This window comes from Pseudorca crassidens, chromosome 8 (genome assembly GCF_039906515.1).
Source record: "Pseudorca crassidens isolate mPseCra1 chromosome 8, mPseCra1.hap1, whole genome shotgun sequence".
Taxonomy (NCBI): Eukaryota; Metazoa; Chordata; class Mammalia; order Artiodactyla; family Delphinidae; genus Pseudorca; species Pseudorca crassidens.
The window spans coordinates 49027766-49054162 of NC_090303.1; the positions used below are offsets into that span (position 1 = coordinate 49027766).

General features: G+C 36.7%; 1 protein-coding gene and 1 pseudogene across 9 annotated transcripts in view; one reads left to right on the forward strand and one right to left on the reverse strand.

Annotated features, from left to right (window-relative positions):
- The window catches only part of PPP1R9A (protein phosphatase 1 regulatory subunit 9A), a 328300-nt gene that overhangs the window by 33270 nt on the left and 268633 nt on the right, over positions 1 to 26397 (reverse strand). For 4 of the 9 annotated variants that reach the window (XM_067746375.1, XM_067746378.1, XM_067746376.1 and 1 more), the window contains 2 exons: positions 6264 to 6421; positions 5455 to 5752 (listed from right to left, as the gene is read on the reverse strand). In XM_067746375.1, coding sequence (XP_067602476.1) covers positions 5455 to 5752; positions 6264 to 6421 — 456 coding nt within the window. The remainder of the gene's footprint in view (positions 1 to 5454; positions 5753 to 6263; positions 6422 to 26397) is intronic. The other 5 variants (XM_067746382.1, XM_067746381.1, XM_067746380.1 and 2 more) reach the window with 2 other exon arrangements.
- Positions 13550 to 13641, forward strand: LOC137229585 (small nucleolar RNA U3; annotated as a pseudogene).

Sequence of the window (26397 nt, forward strand, 5' to 3'; positions counted from 1 at the left end):
CCACAACTACTGAAGCCCACGTGCCTAGAGCCCGTGCTCTGCAACAAGAGAAGCCACCACAATGAGAAGCCTGCGCACCGCAACAAAGAGTAGCCCCCGCTCGCCACAACTAGAGAAAGCCCACGTGAAGCAACGAAGACCCAGTGCAGTCAAAAATAAATAAATAAATTAATTAATTAAATAAAAGCATTTATCTCATCGGAAAAAAAAAAGGGGGGTGGCGGGACTTCTCTGGTGGTCCAGTGGTAAAGAATCCACCTTACAATCCTTACAATGCAGAGGACGTGGGTTCGATTCCTGGTCAGGGAACTAAGACCCCACATGCTGTGGGGCAACTAAGCCCATGTACCACAACTACTGAGCTCACGCGCCTCAACTAGAGCCCGCGTGCTGCAAACTACACAGCCCAGGCGCCTTGGAGCCTGCGCACCACAACTAGAGAAGAGAAAACCCACACGCCACAACTAGAGAGAAGTCCATGCACCACAACGAAGAGCCCGCACACCGCAACAAAAAATCCCACATGCCTCAATGAAGATCCCGTGTGCTGCAACTAAGACCCGATGCAGCCAAAAACTAAATTAAATAAATAAATAAATAAATAAATAAATAAATCTTAAAAAAAACGGGTGGGGGACAAATTTGGTTTGACGACCTCAGTTCTAGAAGACTTGTACTGATTATCTAGAGAGACATACTTATTAATTTGTCCAAGAACCTTATTAATATCAATTATATGCATACACTTTACTAGGGGCCATGAATACAAAGATGAATCAGACAAGTGAGAAAACTCTGGCTCACACTTGACAACCTGATCACTTATTATCACACACAAAGTGACAGAAGCAGAAGTAACTGTGAAAATTTCTGTGGGACAGAGAGAATAATTCACTTTGCCCGGGAATGGGGAGGGTGTGCAAAGGGTCCACTAAAGGAGGTGAGATTTAAGCTGAGCTTTGAAGAAGGACCAGAATTTCCTGGAGTGGCATGTTACGTATGAAGTTTGTACTTGTGAGTACAAATCCCATTCTAGTTCCTTTATTAAGGAGCCAGTGAGTTGTAAGAACCACACACATATAAACACATACACACAGGTAAATCAGGCTAACCACACTTAACCTCTGTTGAGTCCTGCTCTGAATAGTCGATTCATCTCACATGGCAAAGAACTCAAGGATTTCACAGAATGTAAAGAGTCTTGACTGATAGGTTCCTTTGCTACCTTTCAAGGTGCAACAGAGCCTGAGAGTGGAAGGCAGAAAGTACAGGGGCTTCCTGGTTATTGATGGTGGTGGTTGTGTGGTGTCAGAGAGACAGGGTCTGTCACCAAACAAACAAGCAAGCAATAAATCAAAGAGAGAGAGAGAAACAGAGACAGAGAGACAGACAAACAGACTCTAGTCTGCAAACTCCCTGCAGGAAAGGATGGAATATTATCATTGCATATTCAGCCTTTAGCACAATGCCGGACGCAGAGCAGGTGCTCAATAACTATTTGTTGAATAAATACATGAATGAATGGATTAATACTAGTGAACATGGAAGGCACAGGAAGCTCGTCAAGGCTGGAAACTTTTATCAAGGGAAGGAAAGAATGTGAGGCACTGCTTTCATCTGGTCATAGTTAATGTCTAATAATGGTTATCATACTAGTAACTATTTATAAAGTTAATACTTTATAAAAGCTCAATTAATTGCTCCTTTCTAGTTACCCAGAAGCATGATCAATCCAGGAAAATTAAAAAAATGGGAAAGCTTAAGAGTTTGTCTCTGGAGAAGAAACTACCCACCCCGTATTTCTTGGTCCTGCTTACTACAGCTGGAAGCTTAATCCCAAAGAAGAGGCAGTAGCAAGCAAAGGAGGTATTGGAGAAAAGATGGAATGCTCACATTTTAATGCTAATCACTGCTAACCACATTTTGCTCTATATTACTGCTAATGGACTGTGAAGCACAACTCACATCCATGTAATACTTCTCCAATTTGAGATGAAACATTTGCTTTTAGAAGGAAAAGGAAAAGAGAAATAATCTAGACAAGATGTAGCCACTTTTAAAAAATTTTAGTCAGATTTCATGTGTGAGGCATCCACTCTCCGACTATAAAGCACTTTCTTTCAGACAGCTAAGTTATGCCTTATAAACTCAAACAGTGGACTACAAAGTATTAACCTATATTTCCAAAATATATGCCCCTGCTCTTTTGCCTTCTTATGAACCAAGTAAGGTCTATACACATTTTTTTTTTCTTGAGGAGATGACAGAGGGCTTCACACAAGTATATTTCTATAAAAGTGCCATTACAATCCACAATTTAGGTTAGTTAATGTGAGTTTCTGAAGCCTTCATTCTTTTGAAAGTAGGTCAAAATCACAGTGTAAGTCCTTCACCAACTTTACAACTGCTTTTGATGAATTAGCAGGCTTGACATATTTTCTCTTGCCTCCGCTAGTATCTTGTACTCCCTAAGTACTTATTTTTTACCTTAAAACGTCTTCTGGAAGACTTGTGCTTAGGACCAGTCTGTGGAAGATAATTCCAGCAAATCAATAGGCTCAGGGAAGGAAACCAGGGAAAATATCAGGGATAAAGCTATGACACTTACTAAGAGTTACAAAACAAGGTAAGCCTCCACCATCAACTGTATTTCTATGTTCAGGATGTATTTGTAGAAAGATTACAACTTTTGCTCTGGTAGAGATAAGTGCGCATGGACTTTTCAGTGTAGTGATGCACAATCGTATCTGTAATGAATGAGTGTGTCCCACATCTTTGCTAGCACTGGTTGGTGGAAGTAATCTGATGGGTATCTAACTCAAATGACTATTTCTCTGATCACTAATGAGGTTGATCACCTTTTCATATTTTATAAGTAACATGAATTTTCTCTTCAATAAATTGACGATTTATTACCTTAGCCTATGCTTGACTTAAAAAATTCTTCGAAGCTACTTGTATGTTAGACATATAGAGTCTATCAGTTAACTTTGTATATATATTATTGTCTACTGAAATCAAGAGTATTTTATAAAATAATTTTAGAGTTTAAAGGAAAAACAATAAAATAAACACCCACTTCATTTCTCACCCCACTCCCATGAAGTTTATACCTAGGAAGTCCCCAGTATATTCTCTTCCATTTTCGTTCCCTGACACTCCTCCCAAGTAATTAACTGTCATTCCATTTGTAACCTCAACATTTTGTTTGTGTCTCTAAATAATCTGCTAGTTTTGTGTGGCTTAAGATTCACTATTCAGTATGATGTTTTGTCATTGCTCTCTGGTGAATAATCTTATTTAGATGATTTTTTCCTAATACCTTCTTTACTTAACAAGTTTTTATAGGAAATGTCTGAAAAATTATATCAAATTCCTTTCAATGTCTATTAATATTATAACACTTCACTTTTCCATTGTTGATATGATGATTCATACAGTTAGATTTTCTAATGTTAAACCATCCTTACATTTCCATAATCAACCCTACATGATTATGGAATATAAGTAATTTTCACTCCTGGATTTAATTTACGAGCATCATATTTAAAATGAATCTACATTTAGATTTTATATAAGATTTTCTTATATAATAAGAAATAAGATATATTTCTTAAGGTATAATAAGATTTTCTTCTTCCACATGATCTTTACTAGTTTTTAAGACTCTAGCTACATAAAATAAATGAAAAACATCTCCCGGAATAATTAACATAAAATAGATGCTCTATTTTATCTTTTCCTATCTATTTTTTTTATAGGTGAGTCAGAATTCAGTTATAAAACCACCTGGGCCCGGTACCTTTCTAAATGGAAGCTATAAAAATATATTTTATATTTCTGTACTTATTGGCTTATTCAGGTTTTCTTTTTCTTAGACCATTTTGAGTACTTTATATTTTGGTAGGAAATCCTCTATTTCCTCTAGATTTTCAAATCTGCCATAGAGTTGGCGTGCTATCTTAAAATTTTTTTTAACCTCTGTATCTCCTTTCTCATTTCAAACGCTGTGGGTGTTTTTGGTTTCTTTATTTTTTTTCTTAACCTGTCCTTCCAGGGGGCTATTCACTTTTACATAGCTTTGCTGTGTTTATTTTGTGGAGGTGTTAAGAGTAGGCTTTTCATGTTAATAAAAATTCATTAAACCCAGCTTTTATCTTCATTATCCCCTCCTTTCTATTTTCTGTTTTTTGGTTGTTCTTTCCCTTTATTTTGAATATTTATTTTATTTATTTTTTACAATAAAAGCATTTAAAGCCATACATTCTCCTCTGAGCACAATATACTCTGACTACCGATTCAACTTTTGGAAATTTATTCTACAGAAATGAAAGCATCAGCATACAAGAATGTAAAGCATCAGAATGCTTATATCTTTTTCACAGTGGTAAGCAAACAAGCAAATAAACAACAACAACCTACCCCCACCTGGGATACAACTTAAATGTCCATCAATACTACAAGGGTTGCCTCAGTTATATTATTGGCTCACTATAGAAGATTATCTTGTCATTTAAATTTGTGTATATTGCCCCAGAGGGATGTCCATAAAATATTATCATGTGTATAACAAAACTGCAGAATGTCATTTGTAGAATTCACTTTTATAAAAAAAAGTATATAAAACAAAACACACACCAGAAATTATTTTTGTTTATATATATATATATATATACACATTTGTTTAATATACATACGGACACACAAACACACCATATATATCTATGTGCATTTCAGATGTGAAAATAATATAACCAAATCTTCTTGGTTACTTTAAAGGAACACATCAGATGTGGTAGGAAGAGAATGAACCTGTTCTTTATATATCTCTGCATCATTTCACTTGTTTAAACAGGAATTTATTACTTCTATAAATTAAAGCCCACAATTAAAAGGACAATAATCTATTGACACTGCTATGAAATTCTGATGCTAATTCTAGGAGCATATTTTCAAATTTATTGACTAATCTCCCTGCATTATCTTTATCATAGCTTTTCTATCACATTCTTTGCAATATAAATTACTGTGAAAATTTCTTCTAAATAAAAACCAATTAATGGGTTAAGACCTATATTGTTTTCACTTTCATATATACATATTTTTTTCTAAATGATTATGTTAGTAGTTATCGAAACTATGGGCTACTATTACACAAAATCTCTCGAAGGCCTCCTGAAGAATTTCCTTCAATAGTAAACTTGTAGAAAGCTGAAGAAGTGAGATACTAATCAGGTAGGAAAAGATTTAAAAAAAGTAAAATAAAGAGAGAAGGGTGTTCTCTTATCCCATAATATAAAAGGAATGCAGTATTAATTATTAGCTATGAAAAGACACAGGCCTTTGTTTTTGTTGCTTTCGTTTTTTGAAAAGAGCCATTTTTACGTGGCACAAATTGAGGTGTTAGTGAAGTCAGACAAAACAGAAGCTAAACAACAACAAAATCAACGGTACCTTTTTCTTGTAGTATTTTCTTGGTGGTGGCTTGATGGTGGCAAGGAGATTCTTCCATATCATGATCAGATTTTGAAGGAGAGGAGAATGACGTGTCTCCCCCAGTAGAGGAGGAAGGCTCCCTTTCTGGGTGCAGGGGTCCCTCTTGAAATTCAGCTATGTGGTCAGACGAGAAGGGCACACTGCCAGCCACTGGAGTGAGGGATGAAGCACCAGAATCTGATTCTGGAGAAGTTCTCAAACCCTTGGGCAGAAGTGATTTGGTAATGTGCATGTGGTTATAGAAACTGTTTGAAGGCTGTTGGTATAAGAGATTATAAAGGAGGTTATGCCACTGAGCATCAGTCCCATGTGATACTTACTTTGAAATCAGATGGACCTTTTTTTAGTAAATCCCTATGAAAACCCATTTTTGTTGATTTACAGATAAGACTACATAGTTCACAACAATTCACCGTATTACCTTTGTAGCTACCACAGATACCTAAGACATACAGAAACAATGACTTGTACACTCATTATTTACCATCAGATAAAACCAACAGCTGAATATCAAAAGCACCATCATGAAATATGACAATATGGATAATGCTCTTGGTTATTAGTTCATCAAATGAGTACAGAAAGAATTTGAATTACAACGATATATCGAGGTGAATAAGAATTTAGGAGACAAAGAAGTGAACTATTCCAGCTGTTTCCAACTAGAATACAGAATATGGCTGCAGGAAAATCATTATCTTCAATAAGCTGTAGGAACAAGGATACAGCCCAAACTCACAAGTCAGAAAGCGGTCAGGGGCACTCACCTTTCGCTCCAGACTGTCCTCGCCATCTGTTGAACTGACACTATCATAGAGTCTTGTCCTAGAGGGCCTCTGGCGTCTGTTCTTCACGGAAAGCTGGGCCCGGGTTTTCAGTGCTTTTGAATCCAGGCGTTCTGTCTCTGGGACTGCTTCATTAAAGTCTAAGAAAAGAATATTGCAAAATAATCTGTGAAAACTTTGGAGAGGACTGACAGAGACCATAGACACTGATAACAAAATCTCAAGGTTATCAGTAATACCAGGCAGGAAACAGGTGACAACCATGGCGGCCTGTCTGGTAATAGAGGTAACAAAGAAATCAGTGAGATTTAGGAGAAATGTACAAAGCCTAAGGGAAGAAACGAACACTAAAGATGACCAAGTCAACAACAAAAATCTAACATCCAAAGCCCATTAAAACCTTTCTACAACATAACTATTAAAAACACGCACTTGTATTTATTTATTTACAAGAATGCATGCTGGAGTGTTGGATGAACAAAGATACAAGAAGGTGTATCAAAGTTGGGAGATCTTAGAAATCAAGGAAAAAAACTAAAAAAGTCAGGTGCCAGGTCAAGAGCAGATAACAAAAGGTGACCATCAGCATAAATGTTCTACAGCAAAAGTTACCAAGACTGTAACTGTCAGGACTGTACCATTTTGGTCTTAATATATTTTTTCCCACCCAAAACAGAGTTTCTGAAAATTTAGCTTGTGCTTCTTTGAACTCTCTAGAAAGACCAGCAAAGAACTTACCTCAACAGCAAATTTAAGATAGCTGGGGAAATAAAACAAGGTCGGGCTATCCAAGCAAACCAAAAACAAAAAACAGGTAAACCACCACAAGTACTTAATTTACTAGTATTATGGATGAAGTATAATAAACTGACCATTGATAGATGGATGGATAAAGAAGACGTGGTGTGTGCGTGTGCATGTGTGTGTCCACAACAGACTATTACTCAGTCATAAAAAAAGAATGAAATCTTGCCATTTGTAACAACATGGATGGACCTAGAGGGTATTATGCCAAGTGAAATAAGTCAGACAGAGAAACACAAATACTGTATGATTTCACTTATGTGTGGAATCTAAAAAAGAAAACAAATGAACAAACATAACAAAACAGAAACAGAGTCTTAGATACAGAGAACAAACAGGTGGTGGCCAGAGAGGAAGGGATATGGAAATGAGTGAAATAGGTGAGGGAGATTAAGCAGTACAAGCTTCCAGTTACAAAATAAATGAATCATGGGCATAAAATGTACAGAGTGGGGAATACAGTCAACAATAGCATAATATCTTTGTATAGTAACAGATGGTAAACAGACTTACTGTGGTGATCACTTTGTAATGTATAAAAATATCGAATTGCTATGTTGTGCAACAGGAACTAACATAGTGTTGTAGGTCAATTATACTTCAAAAAAAACCCCCAACCAACCAAACTCACAGAAAAAAAGAGATCAGATTTTGGTTACCAGAGGTGGGGGTGGGAGAAGGGGCACTTAGATGAAGGTAGTTAAAGGTACAAACTTCAGCTATAAGATAAATAAGTACTAGGGATGTAATGTACAACATGATAGATATAATTAACACTGCTGTATGTTATATATGACAGTTAAGAGAGTAAATCCTAAGAGTTCTCATCACAAGGAAAAAATATTTTTTTCTCTTTTTCTTTTACTTTGTATCTATGTGAGATGATGGACATTGACTAAACTTATTGTGATAATCATTTCATGATTTATGTAAGTCAAATTATTATGCTGGGGCTTCCCTGGTGGCGCAGGAGTTGAGAGTCTACCTGCCGATGCAGGGGACACGGGTTCGTGCCCCAGTCCGGAAAGATCCCACATACCACGGAGCGGCTGGGCCCGTAAGCCATGGCCACTGAGCCTGTGCGTCCGGAGCCTGTGCTCCGCAGCGAAAGAGGCCATGACAGTGAGAGGCCCGCGTACCGCAAAAAAAAAAAAAAAAAAAAAAAAATTATTATGCTATATGCCTTAAACGTATACAGTGCTGTGTCAATTATATCTCAATAAAACTGTAAGATAAATAAAGTAAAAGAGCTGAAAAGTTAAAAGAAATACCGTCCCCCAATTTCCTTTTATTAACTTTTAAGTTTATATTCCAAGTTATGTGTATGCGTCTTTGTCTCATTTTGTTTTTCTTGGATATCTTCTCTCCCCACCAGAAACTACACTGATTTTTCAAAGGGAAGTGTTTAAGTCTTTAAATAAAAAGACTCAAAGAAAAACAGAGTGAAGTGGAACACACACAAAATGACCTGGTAAAGGCTAGAGGGAAAAACCACTGTAGTTCTCTTTAGTCTGCCTCTCCCCACCCTTAATCTTGCTGCCCAGAGTCTAAGTCAGGACTCAAAAGTTGCAATTCTGAAAGGGAAGAGGGTAGGTTACCCACGAACACTGGCTGAATAGGCACTGGCTGAGGAAAAGTGTTCCCCTAGTTGAATTTATTTGGAATGCTATTGCTCCTTACATTTGCATATGTAGCCGCTCCTTAGAAATAATGAAGTTTGGTCATTAACCCTATTTTACCTTTTCAGAGCGGCAGTCATTAAATGAAGTCATGATGTTCAAGAAATTAATGATCAAGTGCTTCTTGGATTTAAATTATTAAGAATAAAGCAAATAACTGAGCTGTAGAAAATATTAATATGTACTGATATTAATAGAGTAAAACAATTTCTCACAATAGCATTACCCCCAGGAAATTCTTTTCACAGTATTAAATATTATGAAGTATTATGTTCTATATATATTATATTATAAAAGCAAAACAAGGAAGCACCTCAGGTTGTACCTTTCTTACCTATGGAACTTAGCACTTGGCATATGGTTCTAACAAATAAAATTAAATATATTTTTCCCTGAGAGGTACATCCACTGAATAAAAATATGTACAGGCTTGCCTTTTCATTTCATTTGCCTTTTCTTTCTTGAAAGAAAAGTGGATATTCAGAAAAGTCAGACCATTCAAGTATATTTAAAGACAGCTAAATATTTTCTATCAGTAGTCCCTTTATTTTTTACATGTCAATGAAGAAAAAATAATCTCCTTGATCACTTTAATTTCCTCTTTTCAATAAAATCTGAACTTGTAGCTGCCCATTAGGAGTTGTGATAATTGGGAGAGAATCAACTTCACCAGCTCTTGTTTACATATAAAAAGTGGAAATACCACATGGAGGAATGCAATAATGTAATTAGATATACTGCCATATACACACATCTTACAACTTATCTATCTCATATTTAGACTGTACATTTTATAACACCAAGCACTGTCACATACATCATCTCATTTGTTCCTCACAACAGCCCCAAGAGACAGAGCAGACAAGTATATTTTTTCCTCTCCTGAAGCTCAGAAAATTTGACTGTCTTGTCCTCATCCACATATCTAGTTTATGAGCTGCCATGACTACGTATTCTAGTTTTCTGACTCCTAGGCCACTAGTCTGTACATACCAATTTAGCTAGTGTTCAACAAATTATTAGAATAAGATTTTAATGCAATTAGAGTTCAGTGTGTTCAGCTGTCAATTCACAAATGATGTGACTAGTCTAGAAAATTCACTTCTCCAACATGTTATTATGAAATGTTATTAATCTTCCACATTCGTGGAAGAGCATAAAAAAGGAAGACGTTGAAAACTATAGAAAAACTATTTCTCGGATGATTTCTTCTTTGGTTTAGTAACAACTTTGGTTACCTGGTGACAAAAATAACCAAGTAGGAAGCTCATTCTACTTTTGTAAACATGGTTCCTTTTGCAATAGAGACCTAACTCTGGAGGACCTAGCATAGTATATAACATCCAGGATTGCAGTAGCTACCTCATCACTAGGTGCTAAACAAACAAAGTGAGGGAACGTGAGAACTGCTTATCAGCAGGGTTGAGAGTAGAGAGAATTATTCTGGGGCTTCTGCCCCATTACTGTTCAGTAATTTGCCTGGTCCTGGTGGTGTTGGACAACCCCCAAATGGCAATCTTGTATGCTTGCTTTATCATCAGCTAGCACTGACTGGGTGCCCACCGCTGGAGCACACACATGTAATGATACCTATTAAACATGAAGTTAGCTGGAGTCTGAGAACCAGTGGTTTAAATCCATTATCCAAGTGGCCAACAACTCATCACACCCAATTAACAATTTTTGAGGGCCTGAAAACAAAGATCTCAGGGCCTCTTTATAGCAGTGATTAATGGGTTATAAGTCAGTAATCTGTATTCCCATCCTGAGGAAAAAAATTTTTTTAAGCTTTATAAAACTGGAATGGAGCTAAGGACTTTCACTTCAACAACTCTTATACCAGAAGGAAGTTGGAAGAAATGGCTGTCCAGAGGAAGCAACTACTAAAGACACCGCAAGTAACAACCCCCTCAGGAGTATTAGTGTGAGAGAGGAGGAAAATGTGTACAGGATTATGCTGCTGGGTAACTAGAAGGGTGATCTAATGACCACAAGAAGCTATATTTTTCTATCATGTCATATAAGAATCAGAACACTATAATTCAAACGAACCTTAGGGATTCTGGCCCAGCCTTTTTTCTCAGGTAGGAAAACCAAGGCTCCCAGGTCACTAACTTGTATACTGACTTTATCACAGTTAATCTGTGGAAGACTGGATAGAGCTCAGTCCTCAGAATCCTATCCTCTTTCTAGAAGGACACTCTCAAGTCTGAAAGTAAATTTCACAAGTCACCTTCCACCTTCTTCGAAACTTCTTTTTAGTCTTACTCTACGTTCCAAACAAAAATACATGTCAAGGGGTAACTTTGCACATTCCCAGAAGGATATAGCATCGGAAGAAAAAATAAAATGGAGGGATTTTGTTTGACTTTGTATTTATCCAAGGAATAAAATTCTTACATAGAAAAATTAGCTGTCACTTTTGTGGATGATGATGTGGCAGGAGAAATCCAACTGGGTCAACATTTCTAAGTTATGAGCTGCTCAATGTAAGGGCTTCGGTGGCCATGTTCTCTCACTGTCAATCGTTCTCTACAGAGATCTTAATCAACAGAATAGCATAACACTACTTTCATAAACGCAAGACCCTGGGTTCTTCCTCTACCCCTTGTCTCCAGTGTACCTTGTTCTGCTGTCCATTAGAATTAGAAGAAAACTTCCTTTTCCTCTCTCCTTTCTTCTCTGTTCTTTCTTTCAGACCCTCCAGACTCTGAAATAGCCTATCTCTGACCCAAATGCAGCTAGAAATACAAAAGAAGAGCAGATACAAGTGGATCAATAAATACAGACAGACAAATGCAGAAAAGGTATGAAGTAGCTAATGATAATGCAGGTTTGAGTGGGTGGGACTCCACCTCAGTACACCTGCATTTTAAGTCTAGCTTCAATATTGCTTCACATTGGATCCTTTAAAAGAAGTTAATGGATTCGATCACAATTTTAGCAGCTGTTATGAAAAGTGTTCTGTGAAATTAGGATGTTATAGATCATATCACACAGAGACCAGTTCTCTACAGTAATGCTCTGAGTCATTCAGTTTTTTCCCTAGATTGACGTTATTTTTTGACGTAAATGGAATGCTGCTCACAGATCAGACATAGGCTGCGAGGGAAGCAGGGGAATGGTGCAGCATAACAATGGGGTCTGCTCCGCATTCTTACGTTCATTATTCTCAAAAACAGTCACACACACCTTATACCATCACACTGCCTGGCTTGTGCTATTATCAACCGAAATGCCGAGCATAATGAGGCACTCGGTGGCATCTTTAAACTTGAACAGTATCTGCATATCGTTCAGTCACTGCAAGTTCACAAAAGATGGACTCATGGGGCTTTGGGTTGATACACACCGCATTCAGAGGTAGGCTAATGTACCTCAGAGAGGCGGTGTACAATAGTTGCCGTGAGAGGAGACCTGGAGTTAGTCTTCCTTGAACAGAATCCAAAACGGTGGCTCTGTCACTAAATTGGGCAATTCCTCTAATCTCTCTTTCCCTCAGAATCCTCAGCTGCTAAAATGGGCATGATAATAACAACATAATAATAACTGCATTGTCATGAAGACTAAATGCATTAAATAGATATACAAATGCTTGAAAGAGTACATTATAAGCACTCAACAAATGTCTTTATTTACTGACATAAAAAGATTAGCAAGATATTCTTAAGTGACTAAAGCAAGGTGCAGAACAACATGTATATTCATTTTAAATATTAAAAAATCCCAGCAACATAAAATACATTTTTCCAACGGTAAATATATGCATATAACTGCATAGCAAGCGAGCTGGAAAGATATACTTCATACTGATAATGGTGGTTACCTCCAAAGAAGATATTAGATTTGGAGATGTTGGTCAACAGGTACTTTAGTCTTATTTGTAATGTTAAATTTGTGTTTTGTTTTTTTTGCATTAGGTATTAAAAAAGTCTATATATTACTTATGTAGTTAAAATTAATAAAAATGAAAAAACACATATTCAGTAAATTTACTTTTACAGACATCTTAATTCCATTCTAATCTGATAGCTCTAGTGTTCTAGGACTCAGGATTATCAGATGTTGGTATCAGCTCAGGATACTCTGTCAAAATCCCTGTGACTGTCAGCCTGCCCTATGTGAGATGGCTGTTCTTTCATCACATCTATGGAGACCGTTTGCCTGCCTTGCTATTTCACTGCCAGGTGACTGGGACTAAATAAGGGCCCTATAGTTTAGCTTCCTTCCAGTTACTACTTTGTTTCAGTATTGCACGGGGAGGATGTACTGAATCAGACATGGTAATTTGAGACCGAGTTATACAACTTCAGCTCATCTTATGATAGCACTTTGGTTAGGAACCCATCCATGGGTAACTCTCACTCTGAACTCTATTAATAGTCGAATTCTTTATAACCACCCAAAACCTGATAAATTTTGTATCCCAAGTAGTATTTATGAAATTTTAGGAGGCTGATTTGATTTCTTACCATTTTAGAACAAGCAGAAGATTATTGCTGTTTCTTAATTTTTTAATTAGGTCTGAGTTTATTGTTGTATGAACTATATATTTCATTTGCTAATCTTTGAAAAACATTGAGGAATTCTTTTTTTACCTAGTTATGAATAAATGCAATCTCAAAACTATCTGTATGGTTTTGAAACATAATTTGGTAATCTGTTTTAATGTAGTGCTTCTCCAGTGCAGTCTGATATTTAACTTAGCCTTCTTCAGCTTACGGTCAACCTACACTCCTATTCTCAAAGGGGAGAGAGGTCCAAATTTTGCTGTCTATATCTCTTAAGACTATACTTTCAGGGATCATTTCTACAGTTCATATCTCAGGAATGACTCTTTAGTAATGCCACTAGGCTAAACTACCCATGGAAGAAGTGACTACAAGTCAGAAAAAAACTATATAAAAAACTAAATTCCATCATATATCATTTGAAATACTTGTAAGAGTTGCTTGATTCTGAGAACATAAAGGAATACAGAATTGCGATTTAGACAACAGGGCATTTAAATATCTTCGGACTCCTTCATTGTAAGCTGTCTTTAGACTCTGATAGAAAAGATTTGCATTACCCAAAATTTGAAGAAATGTAAAATCAAATCAAATGGGCAAACCGGCTGGGAATTGCAGACTTCTGTGAGTAAGACTATGAAGTCATGTCAGAGCTTGGGTCTAGGCAGGTGGTTTATGTGAATATCCTTTTCTTAACACTATAGTGTCTTTGCCATGACAACAATAAACAAGCTTCTGTATTCTCACTCAGGGTTGCTTATAGGAATCTAATCAGTTTTTCTGTCAATAATCTCTGGATATTAGTAATTCCAAGCATGCTAGTTAGGCAAGTCCCCAAATTATATACTGTGACATAACATCTTCCTTGATTAGTATGGGAAGAACTAAGATTTTACGTCTTTGGTAGAAAATAACCTAAGTTACCTGAGGTGATAATTGTTGGCTTCCAAAACTGTGCAAAAGATACTTGCACAGTATCTTTTGACTAGAGGAAGACTGAGTTGCATAATACAGCATTAGAAGATTTAAGAAAACTTTAAAGATCACAATACTTGTAAGTTTAATAGAACAGATGTATAAGAGCTTCTTAAGTACTTGCAAAGACTGTCAGTTGCTAACAATAGTACTTAAAAAGGAAATCAAATATAAAAAATTTATAAATGCAATTTTAAATCTTTGTACATGTTCAATTAGCTAAGTCTGTAAATAGGAACTAAATATTATTCAACGATCACTTAGCAGTGATTTGCAAATCAAGTTTTAAAATGTAAAGAACTAGGTTTTTGATAATATAACTTGAATAAATCAAACATTAAAACCAAAATAAAAATAAGAATGACTTTTTGGTGCCCCAAACCCTTCTGTTTCATCAGAAAACTCACAAGCAACAGAGTTTTCAGTTTCAAATTTTCAAATACGTTCTAATTTTTCCTAACTTTCCTCATAAGTGGAATTTCCTATAGGTCTCAGAAATAATCAGGGCACAGCATTGAAGTAGAACATTACTTCATGTCCACCTAAGAGAATTCAGTTATAACCTGATGTCTGTGCCCCATATTAACAGAAAAAACCTTAAGGATCTCAGTACTATAACTACTGGAACAATATGGTTGGCAGACTGTTCAGAACCATGCACACAAGAGAATTTTCTGGTCCTAATTCCAGAAATAGCTGTTCGAGTTTTAATTCTATAGATGCTGTGACCCCATGATTGATTGTGTTTCCCTCTTGGCTGGTAGACATCTTAAGTGAAATCTTAAATAATCTACAGGAACCCACTGCACATACTTCATATACAAACCACCCCCTACAGCATCTTCTCCTTCCTACTTTTATATCCCTCCACCCTGATTTCCCAGCTAATTCGTTTAGTCAGCTTACCTTAGCATAATCATATGCTGTCTTCCAATCTATAAAATTAGGGTTCCACGGTGAACCAGAGCATATTTATAAAATATAAGAAACACTTCAAAACACAGCTAGCTTGTGACATTTCCTTGAAAAGGAGCTATATTCCACAGTTGGGTTAAAATTGTCTTGACTTCCAGAAGATCATAACCTACCTTTACAGTTCAACTGGCTTTTGAATAAAATTTTATTTTAATTGAATTTTATTCAAAAGCCAAAATAAAATATGAAGTAGCTTACTTTTCCTAAAATGAACAGAAAATTACTTAGCTTCTGAAAAAATAACTTGCTTTCCATCAAAACAACTTTAGATCTCTTCTAGCACTAATACATATTATCAGTATGACCGAAGGGTCTGGTGACTTCTGTGAACTTATGAAGATGCAGTGAGAAACACGAACCAAGGAGAGTTGCCGTTTTGCCACTAAATACCTCCTTTTGAATGCCTCATTGATTTGTCAACAAAAGTCTTAACGGCTTACACATAGACAGATGCAAAACTTGCACAAAACTAGACAGGCAATTTAGGTGCTTTGCTTTTTGAGTAAGAGAACAGATTTTGGCTTTAATGATATGCCAGAAAACAATCAATAAGTAGTGATTTCTCATTTACTTGGCTTGTTCATTAAAATTTTCCACAGTGATTTACTGGGAATGTTCAACCTTTAATTAGTACAATAATATTTCATGGTCAAAATTACTTACTGGGGATCAAGAGTTACTGAAGGGACTTCCCTGGTGGTACAACGGTTAAGAATCTGCCTGCCAATGCAGAGGACATGGGTTTGAGCCCTGGTCCGGGAAGATCCCACATGTCACGGAGCAACTAAGTCCGTGCACCACAACTACTGAGCCTGCGCTCTAGAGCCCATGCACCGCTACTGAGTCCACGCGTTACAACTACTAAAGCCCACACACCTAGAGCCTGTGCTCTGCAACAAGAGAAGCCACCGCAGTGAGAAGCCCGCGCACTGCAACAAAGAGTAGCCCCCGCTCGCCTCAACAGTGAAAACCCAACGCAGCCAAAAATAAACAAATAAATATTTTTAAAAATTACTGAAAATAACCTGTTCAGGAAAAATAAAAATTGTGAAAGTTTACCAAAAAATTATATCTATAGGCATGATAAAGAAAGCTTGAATGTAGTCAAGAATTCTCCCCTGTCCCAATTTAGAACTAAACAACATGACAGCATGGAATAATTACTTCACTGCTCTGTATCTCATGCTCTTGTATAAGACACTCCTGATGATGTAGTGTAAGCATTCACTTTCCTTTTAATAACTTTCCATTTCATGAATTCTGACTTTAATCATGTCTTTAACCTTCTTTTAAAATTCTGGGTTCCAGTGCTAAAAGTGAATGTTTAATGTACTCTCAGACTCTATCAGGAAATAAATCAGATGCGGTGGTAGGAGTCTGGCCTGGCCTCAAATCTACAGGTAGCAGAAAAGAGCCACTAACATTGAGGGCTCAGGGAAACACAAAGACAACACATAGTTACAGCCTCAGCAGAAAATAATTTCTTGGAGGAGTCCAAACACCTTATGAACTTCCTTATCGATGTAAATGTCTGGCTGGTGCTGGCTTTTTTTTTCTTACAAATCTTAAACTAATATTTTAAGCCTAAAAATTTTTTGTGGTTTTTCTCATTCTCATCTTTTAATTATGCTACTTAATATTTTTTATTTTAAAATATTTTATTTATGCAAAAAAGTATACCATATATGTAAGTCATATAGAAATAGAAGGGGGAAAAAAAGACACCCATGTACCTACTATCAAGCCGAAGAAACAAAATTAGTACTTTTGAAGCCCTCTCTATGTCCCGTTCCTAGTTATAACCCCTGTTTTTTTCTCCTAGTTATTCCACAAAAGTATCTCTAAAGAATATACTGATTAATTTTGCTTGCTTTTAAACTTTATACACATGGTAATGAACTGTACATAATATTCTTCAAATCATTTTTTTTGTTTGCTCAACATTATGTTGAAAGGTTTGACTAGAATTAATTAAATTTTTACTGTAGCTATTATGAATGATGTTGCTGTGTATTTTTGAACATGTCTCCTGGTACACAAGAATTTCTGGAGAGCATATATATACACAGGAGTGAACTTATTGGGCCATAGAATTTGTACATCTTCCATTTTACTAGATAATATCAAATTGTTTTAACAAAATAGTTGTATGAGTTTTCTCTTTTTCCCCTACATACTGGCTATCACATATTACTGTGAAACTTTATCTTTGCCAATCATTTTATTTTTATTAATGAGGTTGAATGTTTATTTATGTTCACCAATCTTTGAGTTTCCTCTTTTGTGAACAGATTGCTTATGTGTTCTGTCCATTTTTCTATTATGTTAGTTGTATTTTCTTATGATTGGGGAAAGTTTTAAGTATATTCTGGATAACGATAACAATCTTTTTTCTTAGTTACATGGGCTGTAAATATCTTCTCTCAATTTTTGGCTTCTCTTTCTATGTTTTTATAGTATCTTTTCATGATCAGATTTTCTTAATATTACTGTGGTCAAATTTATCAAACTTTTCTTATGATTTGGATTTTTGTGTGTTAAATAAGAGATCGCATAAGCATTCTCCTACATTTTCTTCTAAAAGTTATAAATGTTGCCTTTCATATTTGAGACTACAATCCATTTGAAATCTATTTCATGAATGAATTCTATTTCATGGGATCCAATTTCATTTTTCTCCATTTGAATCGTCAATTTTCCCAGACATTTGTTAGTCCATCCTTGCCCCACTAATCTGCAATGTCAGTTTTGAATCATTCTCAAACTAACATGAATGGATCAGTCTGTTTCAGACTCTATTCTGTTGCACTGGTCTACTTGTCAATTGCTCAGATTACACTACACTGTCTTAATACTATTGCTTTACAATGAATCTAAGCATCTGAAAGAACAAGTTCCCTCACCTTGGTTTTCTTCAGGAGTATCTTGACTATTCTGGGTCAAGTTGTTCTTCCACCTACATTTTAGAAACAACTTGTCATGTTCCAAAAAAAAACACAAACAAACAAAAAACCCTGTTCAAATTCTGATGGAAACTGTATGGAATACATAGATTAATTTGGCATAATATCATTTTTACAGTATTCAGGCTTCCTATCTCTTTTGATTTATATGGGTCTTCTTGAATGTCTTTTCATGGGTCTTGAGGTTCTTTTGTTAAATTCATACTAGCTACCTTATATTTTTTGTTGTTATCATAAATGGTAGCTTGTAAAAAATTACGTTTTTTGGGACTTCCCTGGTGGTACAGTGGTTAAGAATCCGCCTGCCAATGCAGGGCATATGGGTTCGAGCCCTGGTCCAGGAAGATCCCACATGCCACGGAGCAACTAAGCCCGTGCGCCCAAACTACTGAGCCTGCGCTCTAGAGCCCGCAAACCACAAGTACTGAAGCCCGCGCACCTAGAGCCGGTGCTCCGCAAGGGAAGCCACTGCAGCGAGAAGCCCAAGCACCACAATGAAGAGTAGCCCCCGCTCACCGCAACTAGAGGAAAGCCCGCACGTAGCAACAAAGACCCAACACAGCCAAAAATAAATAAATAAATAAATAAATTTATATTTTAAGAAGTTACGTTTTTTGTCAGAGTTGACTGATGTCTTATGATTCTAAGAGCCATCCACCCTGCTAAATTCTTAATTCTAATGACCTGTAGGCTCGAGTATTTTTATGTATTCAATTTTATTATCTGTGAATAGTGATAGTTTTGCCTCTTTTCACTCCTTATATTTTTTTATCTCTTTTGCTTGTCTACTACTTGCTAGGACCTCTAGGATAACATTGAATAGATGTGGTAATAAACATTTAGTGGGGGACTTCCCTGGTGGCACAGTGGTTAAGAATCCGCCTGCCAATGCAGGGGACACAGGTTTGAGCCCTGGTATGGGAACATCCCACATGACGTGCAGCAACTAGGCCCATGAGCCACAACTACTGAGCCTGCACTCTAGAGCCCGTGAGCCACAACTACTGAGCCCTCGTGCCACAGCTACTGAAGCCTGCGCACCTAGAGCCCGTGCTCCACAACAAGAGGAGCCACCACAGTGAGAAGCCTGTGCACCACAACAAACAGTAGCCCCTGCTCACCGCAACTAGGGAAAGCCCGCATGTAGCAACGAAGACCCAATGCAGCCAAGAATAAATAAATAAATAAATTTATTAAAAAAAAACATTTAGTGGTGAAATGTTAAAAATATTCTTAATTTTAAAGGAAATTCTTGATTTTAACATTTGACCACTAAATATGATGATTGATAGAGACTTTTGTTAGCCTCACATAACAAGTTAAGAAAGTTCCTATGTATTTCTAGCTTAATAAACTTCTTACCATGAATAACTGTTCAACTTTAGTGTTTGTCTTCATCTAATAAAATGATTATATACATTTTTCCTCTAGTTAATGTGTGAATTATATGAGTTTTAAAATGTTGAACCAACTTTGTGTTTCTTACATAGACACAGTTGGTCATGATAATATATATGTAGACTTTAAAATACATTTCTGGATTCAACATTTACCTTTGTGAACAAGTAGGTTTTTTTTTAAATAAAGAGAATTCTGGCCAGCCAGTGGGCGTTCACTCCGCTCATCTGAGAGTAGAGGAGGAACTCTATTCCAGAACACAATAATGTTAGTTTAAACCTCAGAAACCTGTATTAACCCCATATCCATCCTAACTGTTAAATATACAGATCTATACTACATTAGCTACACAGAAAACCATACTCAAGGCATTTGCCAGGGAGTATAACCTCTAACTTACTGACAATTTATATTTATTAAAAGCTCACAAAGAACTACAACACTTGTATAAAAAGAATGTTTTCTTGTTTTTAAGAAAAAACAAATCCCCAACGCTTTGAGGATTTTTACCAACTCTTTTACTTGGTAATGCAGGTCATGCTCCAATTATGGAAGATATTTTTTTATGCTTAGTTGCAGTAAGGACTCATTCCCAAACAAGACAAGTCATGACTTCACATGGAACCAATAACTGGATTTTTTTTAATAAAAGGAAGACTGGCAAAAAAGCTTGCCCATTCAATTTCAAATATTGGTTATATATAAGGTATAGCCACCGATATTCTTTCATGTTTAGAAATTCTTTGTCATTATTCAAAAAATGCTGTTATTTTATTTTGCGGTACGTGGGCCTCTCACTGTTGTGGCCTCTCCCGTTGCGGAGCACAGGCTCCGGATGCGCAGGCTCAGTGGCCATGGCTCACGGGCCCAGCCACTCTGCGGCATGTGGGATCCTCCTGAACTGGGGCACAAACCCGTGTCCCCTGCATCGGCAGGAGGACTCTCAACCACTGCGCCACCAGGGAAGCCCCCCAAAATGTTTTTAATCATGTTAATAAACTTGTTTACAAACAAACAACCCCCCCACAACAGTTGAATGGGGACATCTTAATGAATAGTCAAACCATCCTCTCCAGCAAATATTCTAAATTTTATCTGTAGGTAACCACACAAAGAATAAAGTTAATATAGGAAAAAGTAAATAAGAAAAGAAATCCCCACTTGATTAATCCAAAAGAAGGCAAGAAAGCAGATAAAAAGAACAAAGGAAGATTTTTTGTTAGATTAGAAACAAATAGTAAGATGTTAGATTTAAACTCAATATATCAGTAAATAAATTAAATAGCAACGTTCTAAATGCATCTTAAAGATTGAGAAAATTTTTTAAAAGCAAGATTGAGACTGTAATAGAAATAAACAACTAGCCATTGCTTATAAAAGACATGGAAAATTTGCAGTAAAAGAATGGAAAAAGATACCACAGAAACACTTACTAAAAGAAAGCTGATACAGCTCTTCAAATCTCAAACAAAATCGATAACAAGGTGAACTACTAGAAATAAAGAGGGATATTTCCTAATGATCAGAGGTCAATCTACCAAGAAGGTATAACGATTCTAAATTGTATGTATCCATTAACATCACCTCAAACACATAAAGCAAAAACCGACATAACCAAAAGAAGAAACAGATAAATCTACAATTATAGTGTTATTTTTTGACGCATCTCCCTCAGTAACACACTCTAGAAGTTTTGAATATGGTTAACAAATTTGACCTGACATACATGACAGAGCACCTGAGCACCAACCTAGGTCAACAGAGAGCTAAGTACCATCATTTCTTATACATCCTCTCCTCTCAGTAATTTAAATTGCCTTTACTGAACAGTACATTGTATATTTATGTGATGCCATTAGTCCACACTGAGGTTCACTGTGTGAAAATGCCCTAATACAATCATCAGTGGATCTACTGTAAGGATGTTATCAATATTAATATCACTGCTCCAAATCATGCATTATTTGTACCAGTAGTTATACTTCTCTTGAGCAGATGGTTTATCTTAATCTTATGAACACTGTGTAGGATGTAATGGACCAGGGTTTCCATCTCCTTCTGATGACTAGAAAGTTTACAGCCAAATTAAAGACTTAGCTTCAGAAATAATAAAAATATGGTATATACACTTGTAGCATCATATCTGGTTCTACTCTGTCCTCAGCCTCATTGTTCTCCTTTATCTTGCCACTTTCAATTCACTCTCTCCTGTCATATAAAGGTGTCGCTCCAAGTTATTTCTAGACAGTGCATGATGAATGAAATATAAGAATTTAAAAACACACAGGTGGTGAAAAAGGCAAATACCCTTAATGGCAGTTGTTTACTTCCCCTTGCTCTTCCTGATAAAGACTTTATTTAAATATGAGTAAGTTACAAAAAAACGATTCAATTCAGGAAAATCAGATTCAGTGCAAACCAATAAGCTAACAAATGGGTCACAATAAGCAAATACCATACGATAGGGCCTACTGACCAAAGAATTAGCTGGCCTGAATATCTAAGCAGGCTCAGAGTTCTACTGATATGTCCACAAATCTCAGGTTTGGGACGATGCTTACTGGGTTCAGGATTCAAATGTGGACTACTATCTGAGATCTACTTTTAAGAAATCTGGGGCCTGAGACTTCCCTGGTGGTGCAGTGGTTAAGAATCTGCCTGCCAGTGCAGGTGACACAGGTTCGAGCCCTGGTCCAGGAAGATCCCACATGCCGCGGAGCAACTAGGCCTGTGTGCCACAACTACCAAGCCTGCACTCTACAGCCCATGAGCCACAACTACTGAGCCGTGTGCCACAACTACTGAAGACCTCGTGCCTAGAGCCGGTGCTCCACAACAAGAGAAGCCACCGCAATGAGAAGCCCGCACACCACTACGGAGAGTAGCCTCCACTCACCGCAACTAGAGAAAGCCCGTGGGTAGCAATGAAGACCCAATGCAGCCAAAATAAATAAATAAATAAAAATTAAAAAAAAAAAAAGAAACCTGGGGTCTTATTGCAACAGCTGAACCGTTTTGTGGAAAAAGAGTAAGGGAAAAGAGAAACAGCAAGAAGATATTATTTTCATTATCATTATGCTCCTTTCTCTAGGATATTCTTAAATTACCTAAAAAGTAGCTAAGAAATATTTTTATTTTTAAAGATATTGGGATTGGGACTTTCCTGGTTGTTCCGTGGTAAAGAATCTGCCTTCCAATGCAGGGGACGTGGGTTCGATCCCTGGTTAGGGAACTAAGATCCCACGTGCCGCGGGGCAACTAAGCCCGTGTGCCACAGCTACTGAGCTTGCGTCTCTCACTAGAGAGCCTGCATGCCACAAACTACAGAATCGAAGCACCCTGGAGCCTGCACACCACAACTAGAGAAAAAAAACCCGCACAGTGCAACTAGAGAGAAGCCCGCAAGCCACAACAAAAGATCCTGCATGCCGTAACTAAGACCCGATGCAGCCAAACATAAATAAATAAATAAATAAATAACAAATCTTAAAAAAAAAGAAATCAGGATTGACTAATTCCAGCCACAATTTACTATGAAAGTCTCGACTTTCCTATAATCCTCTATCTTGCAATTTAAGTCTTTTTTCTTCTTGCACAGTTCTCATTAGAGTTAAGAAATAGTAAGTAACTAAAAGAACTAAGGATAAAATGCTTTATATACCATCTTCCATGTTCATACTTTGGAGAAGATAACTTGCAGTGTTATCTAATCAGTGCCCCACTGGCTGAGTAGATGGGTGTGAAATAAAAGAAGCATTTGGTACTAATGCCCAAACTTCAAAGGGATCCTTGAATTACACTTACAAACCTAGCAGTGACCCAGTTCCTGTTATGCCTCAAAACTATTAACGGTATTGCTTTGGATTTCCTGACTTCCTATGATTTCAGCCTTTTCTGGGGGCAAAGAGTTCCTATCAGTTGTCTAGGAGAAGCAGCAGACTCCAGAAAACCAGTACAGTTCAGTTGAATAGTTAAGAAAATGGGCTGTGGAGCTGGATGAGTCCAGCTCCTGGTTCTACCTCTTGCTCACTGAGTGACCTTGGACAGATGGTTTAATTTCTGCATCTGAAGTTTCCTGATCTGTAAAATGGGATGACAGCAATACTACTTCTTAGGGTTGTTGTGAGGATTAAATGAATTGCTGTAACTTAAAACACTGCCTGGCTCGTAGAAACACTACATCAGTTCCCAAGAATAATTTTTTTAAGTGAAGTATGGTTGATTTACAATATTGTGTTAAAGTATTGTTTGTTATCACTACTGCTGACTTTGCAAATGTTATCTTTTTCCATTAAAAGAGTTTTTAATTTCTGAGAAAAAACAAAACTGTTAATGGGTCACAATGCTTACAGAATTAAGTATAAGCTCTTCTTCCGGCATCCAAAGACTACTTTTACTCCAAGAACACCCTATGACACACTTTTAACATAAGGTCCCACTTTTAACATAAGGTCTATGAATCAGGAAAAAAATTATTCTAATTTTATTCACTTTTTTCTCTTCTTCAAACTCCCTCTCATCTCTTAAAATGTTTCTATCATCTATTTGTTTCATACCAAACCCTTCACCTGCCTCAGGAAGAGCATGGTATTTAAGTGAGTTTTTTAGAGAAGTTAATCAAACTACGACTACAACCCTTTTTCCTACCAAGATCTCTCTAACATGCCTGTTTTCTGCTCTTTTTCTAATCCTGACTTGAATATCTGAGTGGCCACAGACATTTCTAGTCACTTCGGGGCCTTTGGATACAAGGTAGAGAACTCTTATACAGACCAGCATTACTCAGACACTAAGAAATTATAAATATGAAACATGGCAGTGGGACAAAACTGTCATTTTTCACATCCTGGAACACATGTAAACTAGTATCTGACCAGCATACTGGTGTAAACTAGAAGGGATTTAGAGTTTGTTTCATCTCTTGGTGAAAAGAAATTGTTATAGTTGCTTTATGGATTTTAAGAAAAAAGTATCAGAATGTGTTAAATAATATATTTGTATATATAATCTGCCAACATTTTTTTTTTTTTTTTTGGTGACCAGGGATTGAACCCGGGGCCCTCAGCAGTGAGAGCGTAGAGTCCTAACCACTGGACCTCCATGGAATTCCCAATCTGTCAACATTTTAATGAGATACTTGAGTAGGCTTAGTTTATAGAAAGAACCATACATATGATGTTTGGATATAAATTTAACTGTGGCAAATTTTTGCATGGTTTGAAAACGGTTTTATCACTCTAAAATGTACAATAATTTAATATCGAGAGTCACATAATTAATCCATCCCCAGTTGGGACTCTCGTTCCTAGAAGAACATGAGTTCTTGTGAAGAAGCAGCTGCTAACATGCTCTTCCTTTCCTCCTCTTACCTTTCTGCCTCCTTCACTCTCTCCTTCCTTTTCTTTCACATTTCATTCTAACATAGATTTTCACTGACCTATAACTGATAATCCTTTTGCTTCACTGAGCTGCCTCAGACCCAAAAAGATGCTAAACCACTCATCCTATCAATAAAACACTCCAGTGCTTGGAAAACAAATCAGAACTGGACAGTCCACAGGAGGTGGAGAGGTAAAGCACTGCACCTCAAGGGCGCAGACTAGCAGAACTGACTTCAACCGCTGTACCCATCCTGTTGCAAAAAGGTGTGTGTTGGGGGGGAGGGTGATCATTAAATACCAAATGGCTTGCGTTTGGTCCGCTGCTTTACTTCCTTTTCTGAACCTCTAGGACTTCAGCGTTCCCTAGCAACAGAAGCAAAGGATCACTTTAGAAAAGTGCTTTCCAGAGCATTCCTATCTAGCTACTGACCAAGCCATTTTAGTTTATGTGATCAAGCAACTGAAATTCAAGGAGATTTATCACTGACTGTCCTCGGCAGCAAAACTGGAAGAGTACCGCTTGATATGTATGCTACTAATGTCTGAGATAACTGATTCTACCTCTACTGCACAAGCATGGATTGGTTTCAGGAAGAATTAGTAGTCTCTGCATCTCACCGTGAACCGACAGTGTTGCTAGGGAAACTGATAATTATGTGGCAAAATGGAGGGTGTAGAAGAGAAGAAAAAGGGTTCAGAAGAAATGTAAGGTTTTAATCCAAATCAGCATGTTTATAGTATAGTTTGCTGATATTCTGTAGTAATATAATTTAATAAATACCTTTAATTATATGTTTGACAGGATACAGATTTCTGAACTAAAAGAAATGAACAGAAATGAATTAGACTGTGGAAAGCTACTGGTTACTGATCATACTTTGTGTATGGCATAGCAGGAATATATATTTATTATAAACTACGACGAATTTGAAGAATTAAAATATTCAAAAAGGTAAAAAAACACATTGATTTGATTTCTGACTTTTTAAAGAAAACAATCTTATCGAGTTCCAGATATAAAAATTGTAACTCCATAAAAGCTCTAATAAAATTTCTTTTTTTCACCTCAAACACCCTTTAGGGTGGAGAAGAAAGAAGTGTTGCCATTTTGATGTTATACATAGTAAAAAACCAAGCCAGAGAAGTTGAATGACCTTCCTAAAGTCACATACCTCTTCAGTTAGTGGTAATGTGGGTGCTAAATACTCTTCTTTAACTGCCTGGGAGGCATTATTTACAGATTATGTCTTAGTAAGGGAAAACACAGCAAAAGGACATAAACTTAGTGAACAGATGCAAATCTCTAAATACCACTTTACTTTTAAATGAAAATTTCCAATACTTCTCACTTTCAACGGCTAAGAGTTTAGTTCTGAAAGTTAACGATATGATATAAACACTTGTTTATCAGGAAAATCTCATTGGAGACA